Genomic DNA, 19,648 nt, shown 5'->3' with positions numbered 1-19,648 from the left:
TTTTTGCATTACAGATGATCTGCTTGCTCAGACTTCCACCTTCCTCGTCTGCTCATTTCCCCCAGCTCACACCTGTTTCATAAAGAGACAATAACGTTTGGTTTGGCTTATTGGCAAATTTACACAGCTCTCATATAACAATCTGATTTCAGGTGATGGTGAGTTGATTAGTATATATAAGGGTGTTTGCTTAATAGATTGTGTGGGTGTTCAGCTGCTCTTATCCATGTAAGTAGTGATAAACAGGAAGAAAAAGAAAAGGGAGCAGCAGCATGAGGTAAGTGTTTGGTCTCTGGACTTGTTTGCATAGTGGCTTAAAATCTTCAGGATGAAACTAGTGCAGTTTTCAAGCCTGTCTGCAAACATAGCAGAAGCTGGGATAAAAGACTGGTGTAAGCCACTGGAAAGCAGGGCAAAGTGTTAATAATGAATGTAAAGCTAAAAGACTTGTAAGTAAGGGGGTAACGTCTGCATAGTGCTGCATGAGTTTGGTGACTTCTTTTATGCACTGAAAAAAGACAAAAAACAATGCAGTTTGCTTAACTGAGTCATCATCAGAGGCAAAGCTCTACATGGTATTGCTTACAGACTAGATTGGAGAAAGTTATTCATTTTTTAGCCTCGTAGCAGAGCACCTCTCTCCTGTTTGGCCTTAAGGGTATGCTCTAATTTCCCCAAATTTTAGTAGTTATACCATACATTTATCAGATTATCGCTTTGTACAGAAGTATCTCTCTGTGTTTGATCTGTTGTTTCCACAATGATTCCACTTGATGTCCAAGTTCCTGGCTGAAAAATATCCCAAAACAAATACAAACTTTGGGACAAAATTCCTAGTGGGCTGTGCTGTTCTTTATCGGCTTGAAAAGTTCTATTAGAAGCAAAAGCCATGGAGTAAGTGAAATTGCTGAGCAGTTGAGAACCTGAATTCTGTAAGCCTTCATGCTCCAAAGCAGTCAGTTCATGGTCTGAAATTTTCCAGGCATAGGGCCAGACTACAACTCTACAGATGGGAAAGGAGGCTGCCTCTGCACCCTGGAATACTTGAGTCACTCTCAATCTAAATTAAGGCATCCTTTAGACTGCCTTCATTCAGCCTAAGACAGAACTGCCAGAGCTTAACGGGTGGTAAAAGCTTCTTAAAGTATGTCTAAGGCTACCAGCAGCTTTTTGCCATGCATTAAGTATTCTGGGAATCTGAAAAAGGTTGAGAAAAAACCTGCCTGTGATTTTTTTCCCAACTTTCCTTACGCTGGTTGAGTATGTGTCAAGGGCACCTCCCAAGGTCACTGATTCAAGCTTAGAAAGTCCCAAAGGCAGAGTCAAAAAAGCTGACTATGTTGATAGTGTCTTCATTTTGTCTTAGCTGAAAATAGGTTTGGACCAAATGGATTTAGAAATGCACAGACCAAACCTGATGACAGTGCATGATATTCTGCTAGAAATTTCTGCCCACTCTTGCTGGCCGATGGCTGTGCCAGGTGCATCGTCAGGAACAGGGACTATCTGGAAGCTTAGACAAGGCCTGTGAATGAGGCTTGAGAAAGGTCCACTGCGCAGACACTGCAAGTGTCTGTACCCAAAGCACTATTGACTCACTGCCCCAGTGCTCCTCCTGCAGATGCCTGAATGATGACTGTATTTTGTGGGGTACCACAGTACCTACAATACAAGCAAACAGGATCAGGGTCCATATCTAATCCTAACCACCTTAATATGATGATGGGCAGAGTTTCTGTTGACAGTCTTTCTGCATTTGGAGTTTACTTTCCAAAAAGAAGTATTCACGCTTGTGAGGTGGGCTGATGCCAGCTTTATAAAGTTCAACCATGACATGTGCAAGGTCCTACACCTGGGTCGGAGCAATCCCAGGCACAGAAACAGGTTGGGCAAAGAGGAGATTCAGGGCAGCCCTGCAGAGAAGGACTTGGGGGTGCTGGTCGATGAGAAAATGAACATGAGCCGGCTTCAGTGTGCGCTCGCAGCTCAGAAAGCCAACCGTATCCTGGGCCGCATCAAAAGGAGCATGACCAGCAGGTCAGAGGAGGTGATCCTGCCCCTCTACTCCGCTCTTGTGAGACCTCACCTGGAGTACTGTGTGAAGTTCTGGTGTCCTCAGCATAAAAAGGACATGGAACTGCTGGAACAAGTCCAGAGGAGGGCCACGAGGATGATCAGGGGCCAGGAGCACCTCCTGTATGAAGACAGGCTGAGAAAGTTGGGGCTGTTCAGCCTGGAGAAGAGAAGGCTGCGTGGGGACCTCATAGCAGCCTTCCAGTATCTGAAGGGGGGCTATAAGGATGCTGGGGAGGGACTCTTCATCAGGGACTGTAGTGACAGGACAAGGGGTAATGGGTTAAAACTTAAACAGGGGAAGTTTAGATTGAATATAAGGAGGAAATTCTTTCCTGTTAGGGTGGTGAGGCACTGGAATGGGTTGCCCAGGGGGGTTGTGAATGCTCCATCCCTGGCAGTGTTCAAGGCCTGGTTGGATGAAGCCTTGTGTGGGATGGTTTAGTGTGACGTGTCCCTGCCAATGGCAGAGGGGTTGGAACTAGATGATCTTGAGGTCCTTTCCAACCCTAGCTATTCTATGATTCTATATGATTCTATGATTCCCTGAGATGCAAAAACAGCCTCTTGAGGGGCGGGTTGTGAGACAGTGAGGCTTGGGAGAACCCATGCAGCATCTTTTGCCCCTTTTATGAAGTTTCACACGTTCTTGAGTGTATCACTGAGCTATATATGAGGTTGTGCCTCGCAGAGCTTACTGGTGCTGTCACAGATGTGTGTGTCTCTGGTATAGAGTAGTAAAGTGCATGAATCACAGATAAGCTTACTCACATATGTAGCATGTATGTTAAGGGAGGGACAAGAAGTGTAGTGAAGATGAATCTGTTCATATTTAAAGCTGCTCAGTTTAACAGCATCTCACGAAAAAAAAAAGAGATATTGAACTGTAGTGTCTGCCTCCTGCCCCACTGGCCTGCGAGTGCCAACTGCTCTGGTATGTATGAAGGCTGCACAGAGCTGCCTTGAGCTTTGCTGCAGGGTTCAGGTTCTCTAGACCTTTCCTAGCCCATACATACTGATTTATTAAAATCTGGACAGTGTTTTCCTGCACTGAAGTTCCCTGTCGTGCCCCTTCACAGCCTTTTTTAGTTCATGCTGGTAAGAATGATCGCTTGGGGTTTTTCCCATTTTCTGTCTGATTTGGTCTTTGCTCTCCTCTGTGACCTACAGCTGTTTGCTGTAACTCTGTGATTTTCTGTCTAGAAGGGCTTCTTTGTCCTTGGAGTCCTTAAGAAAGCTGACCTCTATGGCAAGCTGACCCAATTAAATCCCAGCGCAAGGACAGTCAGCCAGACACAGCCTTGGATCCAGCAAAAGCAAATCCACCCTGCTTATGAATCCACCTTACCCTGAGGAGGAGGAGAAGGAGGAGAAGGAGGAGGAGGAATGAAGGACCACTCATGAGCTCTCCTTGTTGTGTGCTGCTGCTGAACCTGCCTCTCAAACATGGCTAGAAACCAAGCTAGTGCAGACCCTAGCAGAATGCTTATTATGCCAAAAGCAAGGTCTCCTCCTTCACAACTTGCCCTCACCATATGATGGATGTGTTTGAGGCAGAAACAGCTGACATAGCTCATTCTCTTGGGAATAGCCAGGGAATAGCAGCTTCCCAGGCCATCAGGGACCCTGCTTGGTAAAGTGAAATAGCAGTGTGTGGGAAGGAATGAGAGAGGTCCATAGTTTGGTGTTTACCCAGCATCCCATGTGGGTCTGTAAATGTGAGAGGGGACAAGGCTCTTATATAGCAAGGGTTAAGTTATAACTGGTGGGAATATTTCTGTAAGGGCAGCTTTCCATTTAAAATAAATAAATAAATGCTGTCACGGGTGGATTCTGACAAAAGTCTAGACAGGAAAATAAGGCTACAACCATAAGATATTTCAGCTGTTTTCACAGACACATTTCTCCAAATTAAAGCACTGAGAGCTGTCCCTCTCTCTTTAGAACAAACACGAAAAGGGGAAAAAAAACCCAAAACGTTTCACACTCCGGTTCTGAGCCTGAACATGTCACAGCAGCTAGAGCAAGCCCTATGACAACTTTGCTGGGGTTGGCGTTACTGAAAGTTATTAGCCTTAAATGTGCTGGGCCTGTACTAGCCTAGAGATGCTTCTTGACTCATGCCATGCAAGTCTAGGTGTGGGATGGGGGGAACCTCCCAGTCTCTGGATACTGCTGCTTTACTGAGCTTTATTGTAAGGTATAGGTAGGAAGGACATGGTATAGTGTGGGGTGTGGCTGTTTGTGGTGGGTGGGTTTTGTTTTGGGGGAGGGGGGTGTTTAATAAGCTCTTTCGATGGAAGAAAGGTAGGGGAGGGTTTGTTAAGTCTTAGAATCCTGGTTTGGTTTTCCAGATTGGTAGAGATAGCAAGGATTGGTAATAACGAGTAAGCAGCTTATTCTGTTGTAGCAGAACTCACCATGTCCCAGTGGGGTTTTATACTGGGAAATTACCTGGCTGTAATTTGCATGTTGTATCTGTGCCAGAGGCCAAAATGTTAGGAGGGAAGGGTGTGTATAGGGAGAAGCAGTGGAAAAATTACAATGAGCTTTAGTCAACTGGGTGAACATAGGGCTGGCTCCTCACAAGGGAAGGCTCATGTATTAAGCAACTTGATCTCTCCCTGTGAAAAACAGGTTGAGCCATGTCTGAGGGCGTTGCCTCGTGGAATTTGTAGATAAGGATGGTTTATACCTGTGTGTTCCCAGCACGGGGAGGCCAGTTACATTCTGCAGCTTCCAGAGGGAATAAGCCTCCTGAGGAGTACAGTTATTCCAGTTTGCTTGTGGTAAGTTTATAGAAAAGAGCTTTTGTTTCTTCCTCTTTTCCCTCCACCCAATTCAAATCTCAGATTTCCTAACTGAGGTGTGATATGTGTATTTTTAATTCATCAACAGACCCAGACTTAGACTGCAATGGCATGGTGGAAGGCCTGGGTAAGTAGAGGAAATACTGAAGTAAGACACCCTGATTTTTTTTGGCACCATAATAAGGCAACTTGTAAGTTGCATCAGGCACTGTGTGGGATTTCAATGTTTCTCTTTAAAAACCACCAAGATCTATTTGCTGGGTTTCTGAGTATAAAATAGTATTCAGCTCTTCAAAACTCTTGATTAAGGAAGGTGTTAACATGATTGGTGGCCTTAAGAAGAGCAGCAGACTCTCTGTGATCCTTCAGCTGAGAGTGGTGCTGGGGGGTGTTTGTGTGCCTGTGTATATAGGGAGAAATGGTACTGGGGAACAACGAAGTTCCACAGATGAAGTCTGCAAGCTGCAAGCTTCTTGTCTCATGTGGCGGTGAGATCAGGGCACTGGCCTGCCCCCAGCTGCACTAGCAGGCTGTAGCCGCAGAAGATGTGATCAAGCCAGTGTCTTTTTCCTTGGTGGGTTTTTAATACTGCAATGACAATGTGGGCTTGAACACCCTGTCAGTCTGCGAGGAGCCAGAAATGCTCCGCATGTTCTCTTCTAAACCCTTGTGGCTTTGGGAGGAATGTGGCAGGACGGGGGGATGCTCTTGGGGTATGCTGGGGCAGCCTCTAGGGTACAGCTCAGGCCAAGTGCCAGACAACTCTTGTGATGTGCACAGCTCTGCTGCCAGCTATGGCAGCTTTCCCATTAGCCCCCATGGAATGTCATGTTTACCCCCAGATTTTATTGCCAGATAACTATAAGCTAAAGCCTAGAAGACATCTGCTGGGGACATGCAGTGGAAGAATACTGGTAGAGAAGTCCATTCCCATTCCCTGTCCAGCACCACTGCCAGTAGCGCACAGGCTTTCTCTGCACTGTTTTTGTCTTGTTTGTGGAAAGATTTGTCCCACATCCCCTGGCTACTTGTTGTGAAGATGGTTTTGTACTGAGCAGCCTGTGCAACGGGTGAGCCTGCACAGAGGCTCCAGTGCTACTGCTCCTCTCCCAGTCCTAGCACTGGTGTTTGAGAAGAGGGCAAGGGGCCTTTGCTGTCACTTGCCAGCAAAGGTGCCTATGAGGTGTAGGAGAGCTGTATTGCAGTGTTTTGTATCACCTTGGGTGCAATACATCACCAAGGAGAGAGAAACCACTTTGCATGGGCATGACCGTTTTCACGATCTCAGTTACAATTTTTACAACTAGGGGGTGGGAACTCAAGAAGAAACCAAAACACCTTGTGGCATGGGAAGTACCAGACTAATTCGTACTTTTCTACAGAAGGCTCCAGATGAGAAACTTTCCTGATCTCAAAACATATGTTGATTTTTCAACATCCTCTCCCCGCACCCCCCCCCCCAAAAAAAAAAAAAGATTAAAATTGAAATCTTCCTTTCTGCTCATTTCCCTCTGCCTCCGTATTTCCTTTTGGAAGTTTAGTATAGCAGTACTCTCTTTATTCCAAAGTTTGGAGTAGCTCTCACTTCAATTTTCCCCTTTCTGATGATCTATTCTCCACTATGCCCAAAGCTGTAAAACATTTGAAAACTCAGTGAGAAAAGGAGAAAAGCTCTTGAAAGCTCCAATGATCTCTTACCTGTCAGTGTTGTAGGAGGTGGAAGCATGAGAGAAAGATGAGAGGGCAAAGGAAGGATGTTAGATTGTTTTGATTTTCTAACCCCTTCATAAAAAATACTGTTCAAAAGCAAAAAGAATGGAAAAATTTGAAAGTTTTTCAGAAGCTTTCTATTGAAAAAAAAAAAAAAGCCAAACAAAACAAACAAAAAAACCCCAGAAAAAACCCAACCCAAACAACAGTCCCCACCTGTCCCCAAATTGCAGCTTTTCAACAAACTGCTGTTTAGTTTTGAAAATATTTTAGTAGGAAGACTCAATTCCTCTTTCCTTCATTTGTAGGTGAATCATTTCAGGGCCTCATGTCTGAAGTACACTGATTCCATTGCCTTCATGTGAATTATTCATCTTCACATGAAAGTTGCACAGATGGCTTGAGTAATTTCAGTTAGGTAATTGTAAGTTCAGTTCATCTGGGAAACAAGACCAAACTGAACAGGGTTTCTCTGGAAACCTTTTGTGATTGAGCCTGTGCTGAAACAATTATGTAGACAGAGAATGAGGTTTTATGATTGAATCATGAGTGTGCCACTTGAGCCTTGATTGGCTGTCAATGTTTATTTGACTTAGTGTCAAAGATGACTATTGTTCAGTTTGTTCTCCTGCCTTCAAATGAAAGCTCAGCTTTGCACTTCTTCTTTCACTCTGTGTCCAGAGTGTTCCTCTCACATGGTCCTTACATGCAGCTACAGACTATTGTCCATCTCTTTCAGAGCAAAATCAGATGGATGAGCGTAACCTGCTTTTGAGGGTAGCTGTGATGGTGCTGGCTGACTTCACAGAGCACCAGAGAAGGAGCACTTGCTAGCTCAGCCAAGCTCTGTTCCAGGGTGATGACGAACTGTTGGGGGTGGCAATGCTTTAGTCACCGCTCCTTTTGCAGTGACAGTTTCATCACAGCCTTAAACTTGCTGCTCAGTAATCACTGGGATTCAAAGCTGCATCTATTGAAAAGTTTTCTGTTGACACCCTCCACAGCTGCTCTTTCGGCTGGGAGCAAGATGTGGTAGCACAGGATTCTGTCTATGTGCTGGCTGTAAAGCAAACTTCTCCATATCTTGCTGATTGATGAATATACTGCCTGTCTCAGCAACCATCAGCCCTTTGGTTTTTTGTCACTGCTTCCAGAGCTTGGCCAGCAAAGAGACCAGCATGCAAACATGTGCCAGCTACATCTACTGGTAAAGCACTGGATAAGGACACCTGAGCTAATTTGCCCTCAGCCAGCCTGAGCATCTGTGCAGCACAATGTGGGCACGCTTCAGCTGTGAGCTAGGCTAGACCTGGAAGCTGTTGACAGACACTCCTGAGCACACAGCCATTAATCTTCCAGCCTCTCATTAAAAGCCAGAAATGCAGATCCTGAAGGAAATTTCAAGCTTTTCTGTCAAGGATCACTTGAAGGCTTTTTCCTCTGGGGAAGCTTTTTATCTCTGGGGAGGGCTTGGATGACCTGGAAGGGCTCTGGGAGATAGGGATAAAGCCCTCTTTCACACAGGAAATAAGAGCAGAAGGGATTTGCATCATACCAGGTGGCTGCTGGGTGGCATTTGGTGGTTTTTGTTATGAAAGTCAGATGGGACAACCACAGTGATTCCTTCTGGTCTGTAAGCTCTGATTTGAAGGTACTTCACTGACTGTGAAGCCACCCCCACTAAAAAATTCCATCACGTCATACTGGTATCATTAGTACAGTATTAACCCTATCTCTGCAACTAAGATTATGAGAATATAGTAGTTTCCTAGAGCAACTTAAATCTCTCTGCTGCTAAAAAAGAGAAAATCATGTCCATTATTAGAATAAAATGGTGATGACTCTATGCCTAACCACTCGCGTACTCACCTGTTGATAGGACCATACTGTTAGAGATGCGTAAAAATATTCAAGACAGGCCCTTGACTAACAGCTGATGTTAAACTGAAGTTCTTAAGCCTGAGTTCTGTTTGATGGCCCTACTACCTGGTAATGGCTGGAATAAGTCACAGCTTGTCTTTCTGCCCTGGAAGTCTGCACTGGCAGCACCTTAGGTGTCTGGAGGATTCCTGCATAGTAGCTGGCCCTTGGTTCAGGTGAGAACATAAAACCTGCACTCCTGCTGTTGGATCTCTCCTTTAAAGTAATCTCTTGGCCCAAATCTTTTCAGAGGAAATGCTTCTTTCTTGAAACCAGCTGTGCAGGAGCAGCAGAATAAAGCTGCTACTTAGAAAATGGTGTGTGATCAGCAGACTGCCTGCACACGATGACTGTCACAGCAGTGTCACTATTAATGATTTGCACTTCATGTTTCTGCCAGGATCCAAAGGCTGGTACAGGCAGAAGGAGGCAGGAAACTTGTGTTCTCTTTGGAGTTCTGCTCTGCTGAGAGATTTTGAGCCAATCCCTTTACTGTCCCCTCCCCATGTACAAGCAATGATTATTATTAACACACTTTCAAAATACTTTTTCTTCAGCTGATGAAAAGCAGTGATGCAAAGTGCTACGTTTTTCTTCTTCTTTCAGAGTGAAGCAGAGGGCAAGTCTGTGGCAGGTGCTTTAAACTTTGACCCCGCACCTGATGCTCAGACTCTGTACAAGGCCATGAAAGGGCTTGGTGAGTTGACTCCAAATTCGTGTGTAAATAATATGTTCTGCTTTAATTGCCAAGTTGAAAGTGATTCCTTAAGAAAATTGCAGCCAGACATATCACTTTTAATGTGGAAAATTAAATATTATATTTTCTTCAGTACATACTTCAAATTCTACATGAAGGCAATGGGCTAGGAAAAGTTGTCTGAATATTTGAAAAGGGATTTTTTGGACTAGTCTCAACTTATTCTGTGCACTGTGCTTATGGCTTATTGTTGCTCTCTGCAGGGACTGATGAACAGGCTATAATTGATGTCCTAACCAAGAGGAGCAATGCGCAGCGTCAAGAGATTGCCAAATCCTTCAAAGCACAGTTTGGAAAGGTTCCTCCAAACCAAAACCATATTCAGTCACTGTTTCACTGCATGCAGTAAATGGATGTAGTAAATGGGTATACAATTCATCCTGGAAGCATGATGCAAATGATATGCAGGTCTTCTGCGAATAAGTGGATGAATATTTATGTATAAGGATTAGGGTGAATGTGTGAAATTAATTTTTGGTTGGAAAACCTGGTTTTCCCCTAAAATATGTAAATTTTTTTTACTAGAAATGTTTCTTAAAAATTATTTTTTTTTTATTTGTTATTTTAACTTAAGGTCTAACTTCTTTCTGAAGCTGTAAGAAAAATGGATACTTTTCTAAGTGGCATTTTGAGTAAAATATTGATTTAGTTTGGGGTCCTTTTAAATGCCAAAGGAGCTCAATTTAAAGACTTATTTAATTACATTTCTTTGGAAATTCTGGAAATAGAATCCAACTGCAGTTATTGACAACCATGTTTTCCTGTGATTAGCTTTCTGCCTTTGGTAAAATCTTACTGTCATTTGGGAAAACTTTTCCATCAGCAAGCCCTGCCACCAGCCCTACTCTGGAGTCTCCAATGACCCTTGCTGGAAAGGGGACTGCCATGAAAGAGCCTCAGAAAGGGAAGAAAACGTGGGGGTGGCAAGTATAGGACAATGAATAGAGAGTGCTCACATCCCACTGAAACAGTGTGAGTCATACCATAACAAAAATGCATTGTGGGGATAGGAAAGTTTGAAGTTTATCTTCAGACAGACTACATGCCTGATTCTGTGGAAGCCCTGGGTTCATGTATATACACAGGTTTTGGGAATCAGCCCTGTGGGAAGCTACATCCTTTACTCATTTAAAGGCCTTCAGCTGCCTGCTTCTGTTCACTGAATAAAACGGTGGAAGAAGACCTTAATCTTCCCTACCCTGCTGCAGAATTAATTAATACTTGGGAGATGCTTAAGTACTGGGACATGTACTGTAGGCCATGGGGATGAAAACAGCATTGGGTCGTAAAAAGATCCCATGAGGCTTTTTATTTAACTGTGTGATCCATATTTAACAGGATCTGATTGACAGCCTGAAGTGTGAACTGTGTGGCAACTTTGAGAGGCTCATTGTAGCTCTCATGTACTCCCCATTCAAGTATGATGCCAAGGAGCTCTATGATGCCATGAAGGTAAGTGAATTGCATGCTGATATTTAAGTAGTAGCACAGAAGCAGTGCAATAACTGGACTGCTACATGACTAAGTTTGTTATTAGCAGTAGCCTTTGAGAAATAGTTAATTGTACTGACAATGCATATTCTGGAGGGAAATTCTGCTTTAAATCTGGGCTGAATGAGTTTCTGTACACACATTTCTCATAGAGCCTGGGGAAGGAAAAAGCAAACTAAACTTGGTTTTGGCAAGAAATTAACTTCCACAGATTGTTTCTTTATCTAAACATTTCTTTGCTGCTCTCTGCTGTGCTTTTTCTGAAAAGAGCTCAGTGACACAAAGCTACTGCCCTGATGTCCCAACTGAGCCACGAAACCCTTAAGAAATCAAGGAGTGGTGGTGTGAGGGCAAGGCTGGGTTTGGCTGAGATCCTACCTATCAATACAGTTCAAGTTTCAGATCTATTAAAATGGTAGAAAGATGGACTAACTAGACAAGTATTAGTCTGTCTCCCTGCATCCCTCTAACACTGTCATCAAAGATCCAAATCCAGAAATGCATTGCAGAAATGCATTGTGAAAGGTTAGATAAAATCATCCTTCCTGAGTTAGGCACATCAGTAGAAGAAACCATGTTCAGACCAAATGTGCTTTGTGTCTCCAGCTTTCATCATGATGGTTTCTCACAGCTCATCACGCAGCCTAACACTGCTGCATTAGGCTACATGCTTTGACTCCTCGCTTGACCATACTTTTTTAGCAATAAATTTCACTCCATGACTAGATGCCTTTCTCCGCTTTTATTTCTCCCCTATGTTTTCTATTAAAGGGTGTGGGAACAAGTGAAGATGTTATCATAGAGATCCTGGCATCCCGAACAAAAGCACAGATCAGAGAGATAATTAAGGCGTACAAAGAAGGTAAAGTGCCTGGGGCCTGATCTGTGTGGTCAGAGCAGTGTATGACTGCCTAATTGCACAGCAGGAATGATGTTACCAACTAGCTCTGTCAGCAGGTAGATGGTGTTTTTAAAAGGAAGAAGGTGCAGCCTAACTCTGCTTTAAGCCTGGCAAAACAGAACATGGCTATGCTGACAGAATTTAAAAATCCCTTTCCAGATTTACAGTCAGCTGCAGGAAAAGGTCAGCAAATCACAGGTTTGGTTCAACTTGGCCACATGCTACTGTCAGAATGCAAACAAAATTCTAGCTATACACTTGGCTGCTTCTCCCCTTCAAATAAACTTCCATCTAGAGTGTATCAAATATGTATTTGTAAATATTTTATATTTCTTTGCTATCTGTAATGTTAAATCTATGTTTATGCCTTGGATATCAGTGGAGCTACTGACTCAGCTGCAAATGCTGACCTGGGTACCACTGAGGGTGTGAGTTGATCTCAGTCCTGTCCTTTTTCCCTAGCAACCTTCTTCACTGGTGTTAGGTATTGTATGTCTTGAGTCACTGGCAATATCCTGACTATATGACCCAAATAACAAATCCTTCCCTTGTCATCTCTTCCTTGGGCAGAATATGGTTCTGATCTGGAAGAAGACATAAAATCAGAAACAAGTGGCTACTTGGAACAGATTCTGGTTTGCCTCCTTCAGGTAATGCTAGAGAAGAGAAATGACAGTTATTGTCATTATAACAGAATAATATATTCTTCTATAAAACTTCAAATAACAGAAGTTATTCGCATTTTTCTCTCTTTTTTTTTTTTTTTTTTTTTTTGAGAAGACATGCAGTAGAAGAGGCAATACAGTCATGACCACCAGATAAACTGCAGAGACAAATGTGTGACTTGGGCTGGATCTGTGTTTCAACTTCAATGTGACTGAAACAGGGATTCCTCCCTCCCTTAGCAGCTGGGAACATAGCTCTGCCTCAGGGAGACACCTCACTTTTTCACATACATAAAGCTATTGCGCTCTACAAGGGCCTTAGAAAACAGTGCCCCTCAGCTCTAATTCACCAGCCTTCCAGGGGCTGTGTTCTCAATGCTGAGTGCATTTGGATGCATTCATCTTGCCGCATTTTCCAAATTTTCCTGCCTAGCAGCAGTTTTTTGACTTTGCTTCACATGACTGATTTCAGCACCTTTCAGTGAAGGAGTTAGTACTTGTGCTGTCTGAAACATTACTAGAGTACTCTGCAGAAATAAATAGCTCATCAGGATAGTTGATCTTTGCCCAGAATGTGTGCTGTGATCCTTATATATGGAAGATTCTTTGTGAAATAAAATGGTTACCTTTCTCTTTCTTCTCATAGGGTGAGAGGGACAATGCCACTTTCTATGTGGACCCAACACTGGCTCTCCAAGATGCAGAGGTACTATCAAATACTTACGATCGATGATATGCCTTCATCCCATCTGTCTTGAACTTCAAAGTGCTTCAGTAGGCATCAGAGTCCTGATCAGCAGAGAGTTGGGGCCTTAATAGCTTGGGAAGGGGTGGTCTTCAAGCAGAAGCAACTTGGGGTTCTTCAATTTTGCCTGCATTGCTGAGCCTTGCTGTTCCAAAAAGGAGTAATGAGAGCTGAGCTTGGGCTCAGTCACCTTAAATATGCAAAAGTATGTGTATGGTGGAGTGGAACAGCAAAGAATAGAGAAGAAAACCTAAGAGTATTGTTGGCTGCTCCAGCTACTGGAGGAGGAATGGAAAGGTTGGAGATATTGGTTGCTCCAGTTTTACTAGAAGACACACTGAAGGGGTTTCATGATCAACAATTCTATGAGAGTCTAGTTCACACAGTGTTTTAGGTTACTTAAAATCACCCTGACTTAAACCGAACTCTGTTCCTTTACCAGCTACACACAGAGAACATCTCTCTAAAAATTGTGTGTTAAATTACAGGCTCTCTATGCTGCTGGGGAGAAGATACGGGGCACTGATGAGATACAGTTTATCACCATCTTGTGCAAGAGGAGTGCCATACACTTGCTGAAAGGTATGGAGCACTCACCTCTGAAATGAAACCTCATTAGCTAAAGAATCAGGAATATAGGTGGAAGAGATGGGTCGTCAGAAGTAAGTACCTGATTCTGTCTCCTTATTCTTGGTCACTCAGTGACCAAAAGCTGCCAGCAGCTTTCAGAAAAACTTATGAAGGCTTACCACTGCTGAAAATCAAGTGGCTTACTTGAGAGTCCTTATACAATGGTGGTGGCTGGATGGTACAGCTTTTTTCATAAACCCAAGGAGAGAGACAGTCCCTTTCTAGCCAGGTAAGAGCATGCAGTGAACAGACCCATGACCTCTTGGTTATGGGTTCCTCTGGGGCAAAAATCACTGGAAACATAGCTGTTTATTCAGTGATAGAGAATCCCGGGATGCACCCTACACTTCTGCTTCAGGTTCTTCTGAGGGCATCAGAGAGTGCTGGAAGAGAACATGCTAACCGAGATCCAGGTAAGGGAGCCTTCAGCTCCCCACTACCCAGTGCAATAGAGACCTGGCCTTGCCATCTCAAGAGTTTTGAGGCAGTCCAAAACTGATTGATAGTTTTTGTTATATTGGTTGAATCTAAGCTGTTAGGCATGAACTGTGTTAATCCGTATGTGTTACATTATGTGGACATAAAGTGATAAATTTAGCCAGTGATAAATAAATTATGTCTGAGCTCTTGCAAGCTGAGGTCTTCTGAGGTTGTTTTCTAAGCCCTGAGGCCAGCTCTCCCTTGTGTTTCTATGTACTGCTGGGAGACTAAATCTGAAAACAAAACCAAAAAAAAATGATTTCTAGTCTTTGGCTTTGCCTGTCTTTAAGAACTGAGATTCAACTAGTTGTCAGGATGCAACCAGTCTTTGGAACCTGCCATATCACCAAGCAAGTAATTTCCTTTGTGCTAGGGAAACCTATAACTGTTCATCTTTAAAACTTGAGACTTGAGTGTAATTGTTAGAGATATATTTATATATCTGTGTGTGTGCATATATATATATATGCAGATATATATTTATATATATTAATAAAGAAAGTAGGTCTGAGTTGAGGAAGTTGTATCCATCTATCTGTTATGTGGTATTACCTTTCCCCAAAGTTATCTCAGTGTTAGTGTTTAGGTATCTGATCTTGAATGCCAGGCAAACTTCTTTAAGATGCTCACTGCATTACATAGTAGTTTTCCTTCTTTGTTAGTCTGAAAGCTAGGAATCAAAACTGAGATCTAAACCCTGGAGTATCTAGAGTATATAAGGTGAACAACAGCTCTGTTGCTGAGCTTTTGTTAATGTGGGAGTTGAAATACCTTGGAATCTACAACTGTTTCACCCAGCTTTTCTGAGAATTTTGTTTTTTCCTTCTGATTGAAAAAGTAAGTTTTCCCAAACTGTTGTCATCATTTAAAAGTCCAAGGGCCATGAGCAGCATAGTCCTAGACTTAATTTGATTTTGTTTTGGTTCCTGAAGCTAGTGGCATCAACAAACACAAGACCACATGGTAGAGTTGTTCCTAACCTGCTGTCTGTTTCATTTCTGTGGTAAAATACAGTGATGAAGGGGCAGATTTCCAAATTAACATGAAGTGACTGAACTCACGTGTTCAAATTAAGGCATGGAATGCCAACTGTGGATGGGTTGCGTTTCTGTGAACATTTCCATCTTTTTTTTGTAGCTGATTTCTGGGTTTGTCTGAAGTTGGTGAAAATGTGGCCACTCCTTCAGTGGGATCTATGTTTTCATGTCAGTACACAAGCAATACCCATAAATATTGGGCACAAAAAGCTTGAGCAGTTGCTTGGTAAAAATTGAAGATCTTTGTTTCCAACAGTGTTTGAAGAATACCAGAAACTGGCTGGTAAGAGCATAGAAGATTCTATCAAGAGTGAAACTTGTGGTTCACTTGAGGATGCCATGCTGGCTGTTGGTAAGAGTGGCTATGTTTCCCTTTCTTTTGTCTGAGTCTGCTACGTTTTCTCTTGCAGCAGGTAGCTTTTATGGGATGGATCTTCTTTATAAGAGTATCTGGTAAAAATCAAAGGGTTCTTCTTAAGTAAGATAAACTCAGATCCAAGGGGTACATTGAATTATTGGAAATCATGTTGAATCTCTTGTTACCTGCTGCTCTGAACTGGAATTCTTACCAAGCCTTTTTGTATGCCTAGTGAAATGCACCAGGAGTGTCCATTGCTACTTTGCAGAGAGGCTGTACCATGCTTTAAAGGTAAGACTCTTCAGTGTAACATACTTGTTTTCACACTGGACTGAACTTGTAACCTGGCTTCCACCAAGTCAAGTTAGAAGAGGCAAGGTTTTGATGAAATGCAGTAAGTTTAGTGCTGTCATTGCAGGTAATAGCAGAATCTCTTCATCTACCTTAGGCAGAAAAATACCTCTTAAAAGTGAGATACCAAGAGAGTCTAGCTTCTCTGATTTAGGAGTCTGCAAGGAGCCCAGTCCCTCTTTTTGAAACATCGACAAAACTTCTGGAAGAGGCTTTTCTAGAAGGTTGTTCATGGTGGAATTTTTGCCCATAATGTTAATATAATAGACCGGACCACAATTTTCTCTTTCTAGGAAACAGTTCTCTCAATGGCAGTTTAAAATGAAAGAGTCCCAAATGGGGACACATAAGGCATCTGCAGATTGTGGCCCTGTAACTCTTAACTGATATGTAAAAGACAAAAGCTCTCCCAAACTTGTGGAAAGCTGAGATGACTGATATTTGTTATCAACATGATTAATTTTCCTTTGAGTGATTAAGCAATACTGGTTGAAGCCAAGTGTCACATGGGTGATGCTGCAGAAGTACAATATGTATTCAATGCTGACATCCAACTCTATAACATGTTTAGTTTTGCATTTGATGTGTGCAAAAACTAGCACACTTCCGTGACGGGCTTGTGGTACTGACAATGTCCCCTAGGGATTGGCCCTCCAGAAAGAGCAGCAGATGTGCTGCAGAATATGCACCACCCACTGTTTGAAACATGATTCCTCCTGTCTTGGACCAGTTTGAAACAGCTTATGCCTTGAACATCCGCTGACATCACAGACTGATATATCTGTTATTCCAGGGGGCCGGCACCAATGATGGAACTCTTACAAGGGTGATCGTTTCTCGAAGTGAAGTTGATTTAAATCTTATAAAGGCCGAATTCAAGCATATTGCAGGAAAGACTCTCTCCAGTATGATTATGGTAAGCAGCATCTTGATACGGTGGTTCTTAACCATCATACACATTCCTATCCTGTCCAGCACTGTGGGATGCTTCCATGGCTGTTTCTAGTAAAAATATCTTTTTCTGCTAAGCTCTCCTTCATTAGGCCTATTAACAATCTTTTCTTTGAGAGACTTACACACCTGAAAGGTGAGTCAGACTGTATGCTCTGGAAGTGACTTGGGCAAAGCCAAACCTGAGGAGAGATGCTCCAGGTTTTTCATGGACTGTACTCTGTATCCATGCACTTCGTGATTTTCTAGATTAATCAAGATTGATTTAATAATCCTTGTTACACCTTTCCCACACTGCTGTGCTGTTTTGTGCTCTCTCTGTGCTGTCCTTAACTACCTCAAGCCAGTCCCGTATAAATCAAAACAGTGCTGTTTTTCTTTCTTTGTTTTGTTTTCTTTCTGTTGTTGGTTGGTTTGACTTATCCTTCAGCTGACTTGTCCTAGACGAAGGCCTGGTCTATACTGTGGTGAGATGGGTTTAGAAACTGAACCTTGTCAAAGCTTATTGTAGCTTTTGAGGTTAGAGTCTCAGCTCTGAGTGAATGTCCCTCCCCTATTAGGGCTGAAATGCTGGGTTTTACCGTTTGTCCTGAGGACTCTGGGACATTCCCCTCCCTCAGTGCAAATGGCACAGAAGCCCTATCCTTAGCAGTCCCCATGGGAAGTCTGGTTCTGTAGTGAAGGCCCTTTCTTCTAATTGACACTGTCAGTGTCTGTCATGTTGATTAATGATCAGTCTTCAAGGGTCTGCATGGAATATTCATTCCTTCTGAGAAGTGAAACGGGCTTTACACCTGTCATCACAAAATGGTCGAAGGGAGCAATTTTTTACCTTGTGATATTTTCTGTAGTGCTTCTCTAGACCAAAATGACCACAACTGTGGCTTTTTCTAAGATGTCATGTGTCAGGGCTAGCGATATTGCCCTTTCCCTTTCTGTAGGGGAGAGATGCTACACAAATACTTGGGGACATGAAATCTGAACACAGCAGGCTTGGTTGCTCTTGTTCATGCTGACTTTGTCTGTGCCGCTCTGTAGGATGTAGCCCTGATAAATTGCTCACCTGGATTCCAAAGAAATGAATTGGACTTGATAAATGTTATTTCAGGTGGCAGCTACAAGCCTCATTTCTCCATTCACTTTTGATGGTGTGTCAGTTGGCAGAAACACTGCTGAAGTCTGGCTTGCTCTTTCCAAAGTCCTTTTCCTGTGCGGGCATATTCCATGGACTGACAAAGTCAGCACTCGGAGCATGCAGAGGAACTTCCATGCTCACCTTTTTTCATTTATTTTCTCCTGTCAGGATGACACCAGTGGCGATTACAAGACAGCCTTGCTGAATCTCTGTGGCACTGACTGACAACATCTAGGAGGAAGATGCTGAAATGGATACAGAGAGAAAATTAACAGCGAACAAGGATCTGAAAATGTACATTGTAGAAAATCTTTCCATTCATCCAACTGGGAAGAAAAAGAAGATCAAATAAACAATCAAGATTTCTATAGGGCTCTGGAGGATGTGGGTGCTCATTGCACACTAAATGCTATTTGCTACCCCAACAGTTTTTCAAACCCAAGTGGGAATGTTTCTTTTTTGCTTCCATTCTGTTCTATGCAATTTCCCTTCTCTTCTAGCACACTGTAAAGGCTGGTACTTGGATGTAAAATTAAAGGCTTTTTTAAAATCTCTGTAGGTATTCTGCAGGTCTTAACAACCCTACAAAACTTGGGCTATCCTGTAGCCTTGATAACTTTACTAGGACAAGCTGGCAGAGCAGTGATCATTTGATGCTAGCAGAGTGGGTCTGGAAGGAATGCCAGATATTAATGAGGCTTTAGGACATGGGTCAGAGTAGAGAAGTCAGTCCCCAGGGGCTGTTTGAGCAGCCTTATCTGCATAACTTGAGTGGGGGCTTCCCAGGAGCTGGGAATGGCAGAGCCAAACTGACCATAAGCATGTGAAAGCTAAAAGCTATGTGACTGATTTCCTCTTTCTTTGTGTGAATGTCTGTAGGGCAAGACTGACAAGTTCAGGGTGTGACATCAATGTCAGACCATAGGAAAATCAAAACTGGGGCAGACAATTTGTTTTTGGTGAATATAGGATATCCTGCTCTTGGAAGCAGACCTGTTTCTGCTCCTGGTTTCACAGTAACTTCACAAAAGTCAGTGGACTTGCTTGGTTGTTCCCCCCACATCCATGACTGCACCTACTATTAGTTGATTGAGGCCCCAGACTTGCACAGTGATACAGAGAGAACAGGTTGAAGTGCTTTGAGAAGCTCAGGTCTGCCTTGACAGCAATTCTCCACATTTAAAGCAGCTCATTTAAATGCATATTTACCAAAAGCCATTGTGTTCAGAGAAATAGCTTTTCTGATCAAGTGAATCAATTTTCTGGCAGTCGGGATGGTTCCTCCCTTTTACTGCTGAAATGAGAAGGAACCAGTGCAGGGCAAGTGGGGGGTTCTAAAAGTCTTGGGGATTCCAGGACCCATTCCTGAGGTCAGGGTATCTGCTTTCCTCAGATGAACACGAAGAAGAGGTTTCAATGTCTGGCTCTTTGAGTGCTCGTGTTTTCAGTGGTATCCCAGTTTCTCACCCGGATGAGGATGAGCTGGAGATAGGTGTGTCTCAAGACTGAGCACCAAGGGGAGGTTCTTCACTCAGTTTTTTTCGGGGATGTGGGGCCATCAACGGACAGCGAATCTACACGTCCCTTCTGCTGGCCAGAGGGCCCACTTGTTTTTTCGGAGAGCCACTTGTTCC

At 43.1% G+C, this 19,648-nt stretch overlaps 1 protein-coding gene across 3 annotated transcripts; it reads left to right on the top strand.

Annotated features, from left to right (window-relative positions):
• The first annotated feature begins 210 nt into the window (after positions 1–210).
• On the top strand, positions 211–19,229 carry LOC136011249 (annexin A8-like). 3 transcript variants are annotated; one of them, XM_065672878.1, is made up of 14 exons: positions 211–277; positions 4,711–4,862; positions 4,972–5,010; positions 9,120–9,210; positions 9,474–9,568; positions 10,609–10,722; positions 11,533–11,623; positions 12,233–12,312; positions 12,974–13,033; positions 13,561–13,654; positions 15,476–15,571; positions 15,810–15,868; positions 16,722–16,844; positions 18,183–19,229. In XM_065672878.1, exons 3-14 carry the CDS (start codon positions 4,990–4,992, stop codon positions 18,237–18,239), a joined length of 981 nt encoding a protein of 326 aa, XP_065528950.1. In that variant the 5' UTR covers positions 211–277; positions 4,711–4,862; positions 4,972–4,989; the 3' UTR covers positions 18,240–19,229. The 3 variants fall into 3 exon arrangements, with proteins under 3 accessions (XP_065528950.1, XP_065528951.1, XP_065528952.1); XM_065672879.1 differs by lacking the exon at positions 211–277 and adding an exon at positions 4,391–4,460; XM_065672880.1 differs by lacking the exon at positions 211–277 and adding an exon at positions 4,441–4,460 and having other exon boundaries at positions 4,783–4,862.
• The last annotated feature ends 419 nt before the right edge of the window (positions 19,230–19,648 follow it).

The sequence above is a fragment of the Lathamus discolor genome, chromosome 3, assembly GCF_037157495.1.
Source record: "Lathamus discolor isolate bLatDis1 chromosome 3, bLatDis1.hap1, whole genome shotgun sequence".
Classification (NCBI taxonomy): Eukaryota; Metazoa; Chordata; class Aves; order Psittaciformes; family Psittacidae; genus Lathamus; species Lathamus discolor.
The sequence above is the reverse complement of the archived record's forward strand: the minus strand, read 5'-3'. Positions and strand labels throughout refer to the sequence as shown.

Bases quoted from the DNA above. Each gene is read 5' to 3' on its own strand.
- LOC136011249 (XM_065672878.1), top strand. From the start codon at position 4,990: ATGGCATGGTGGAAGGCCTGG. The intron at 11,624-12,232 runs GTAAAGTGCCTG...TTCCTTGGGCAG, and splicing joins AATTAAGGCGTACAAAGAAG to AATATGGTTCTGATCTGGAA. The intron at 15,869-16,721 runs GTAAGACTCTTC...CTGTTATTCCAG, and splicing joins GGCTGTACCATGCTTTAAAG to GGGGCCGGCACCAATGATGG.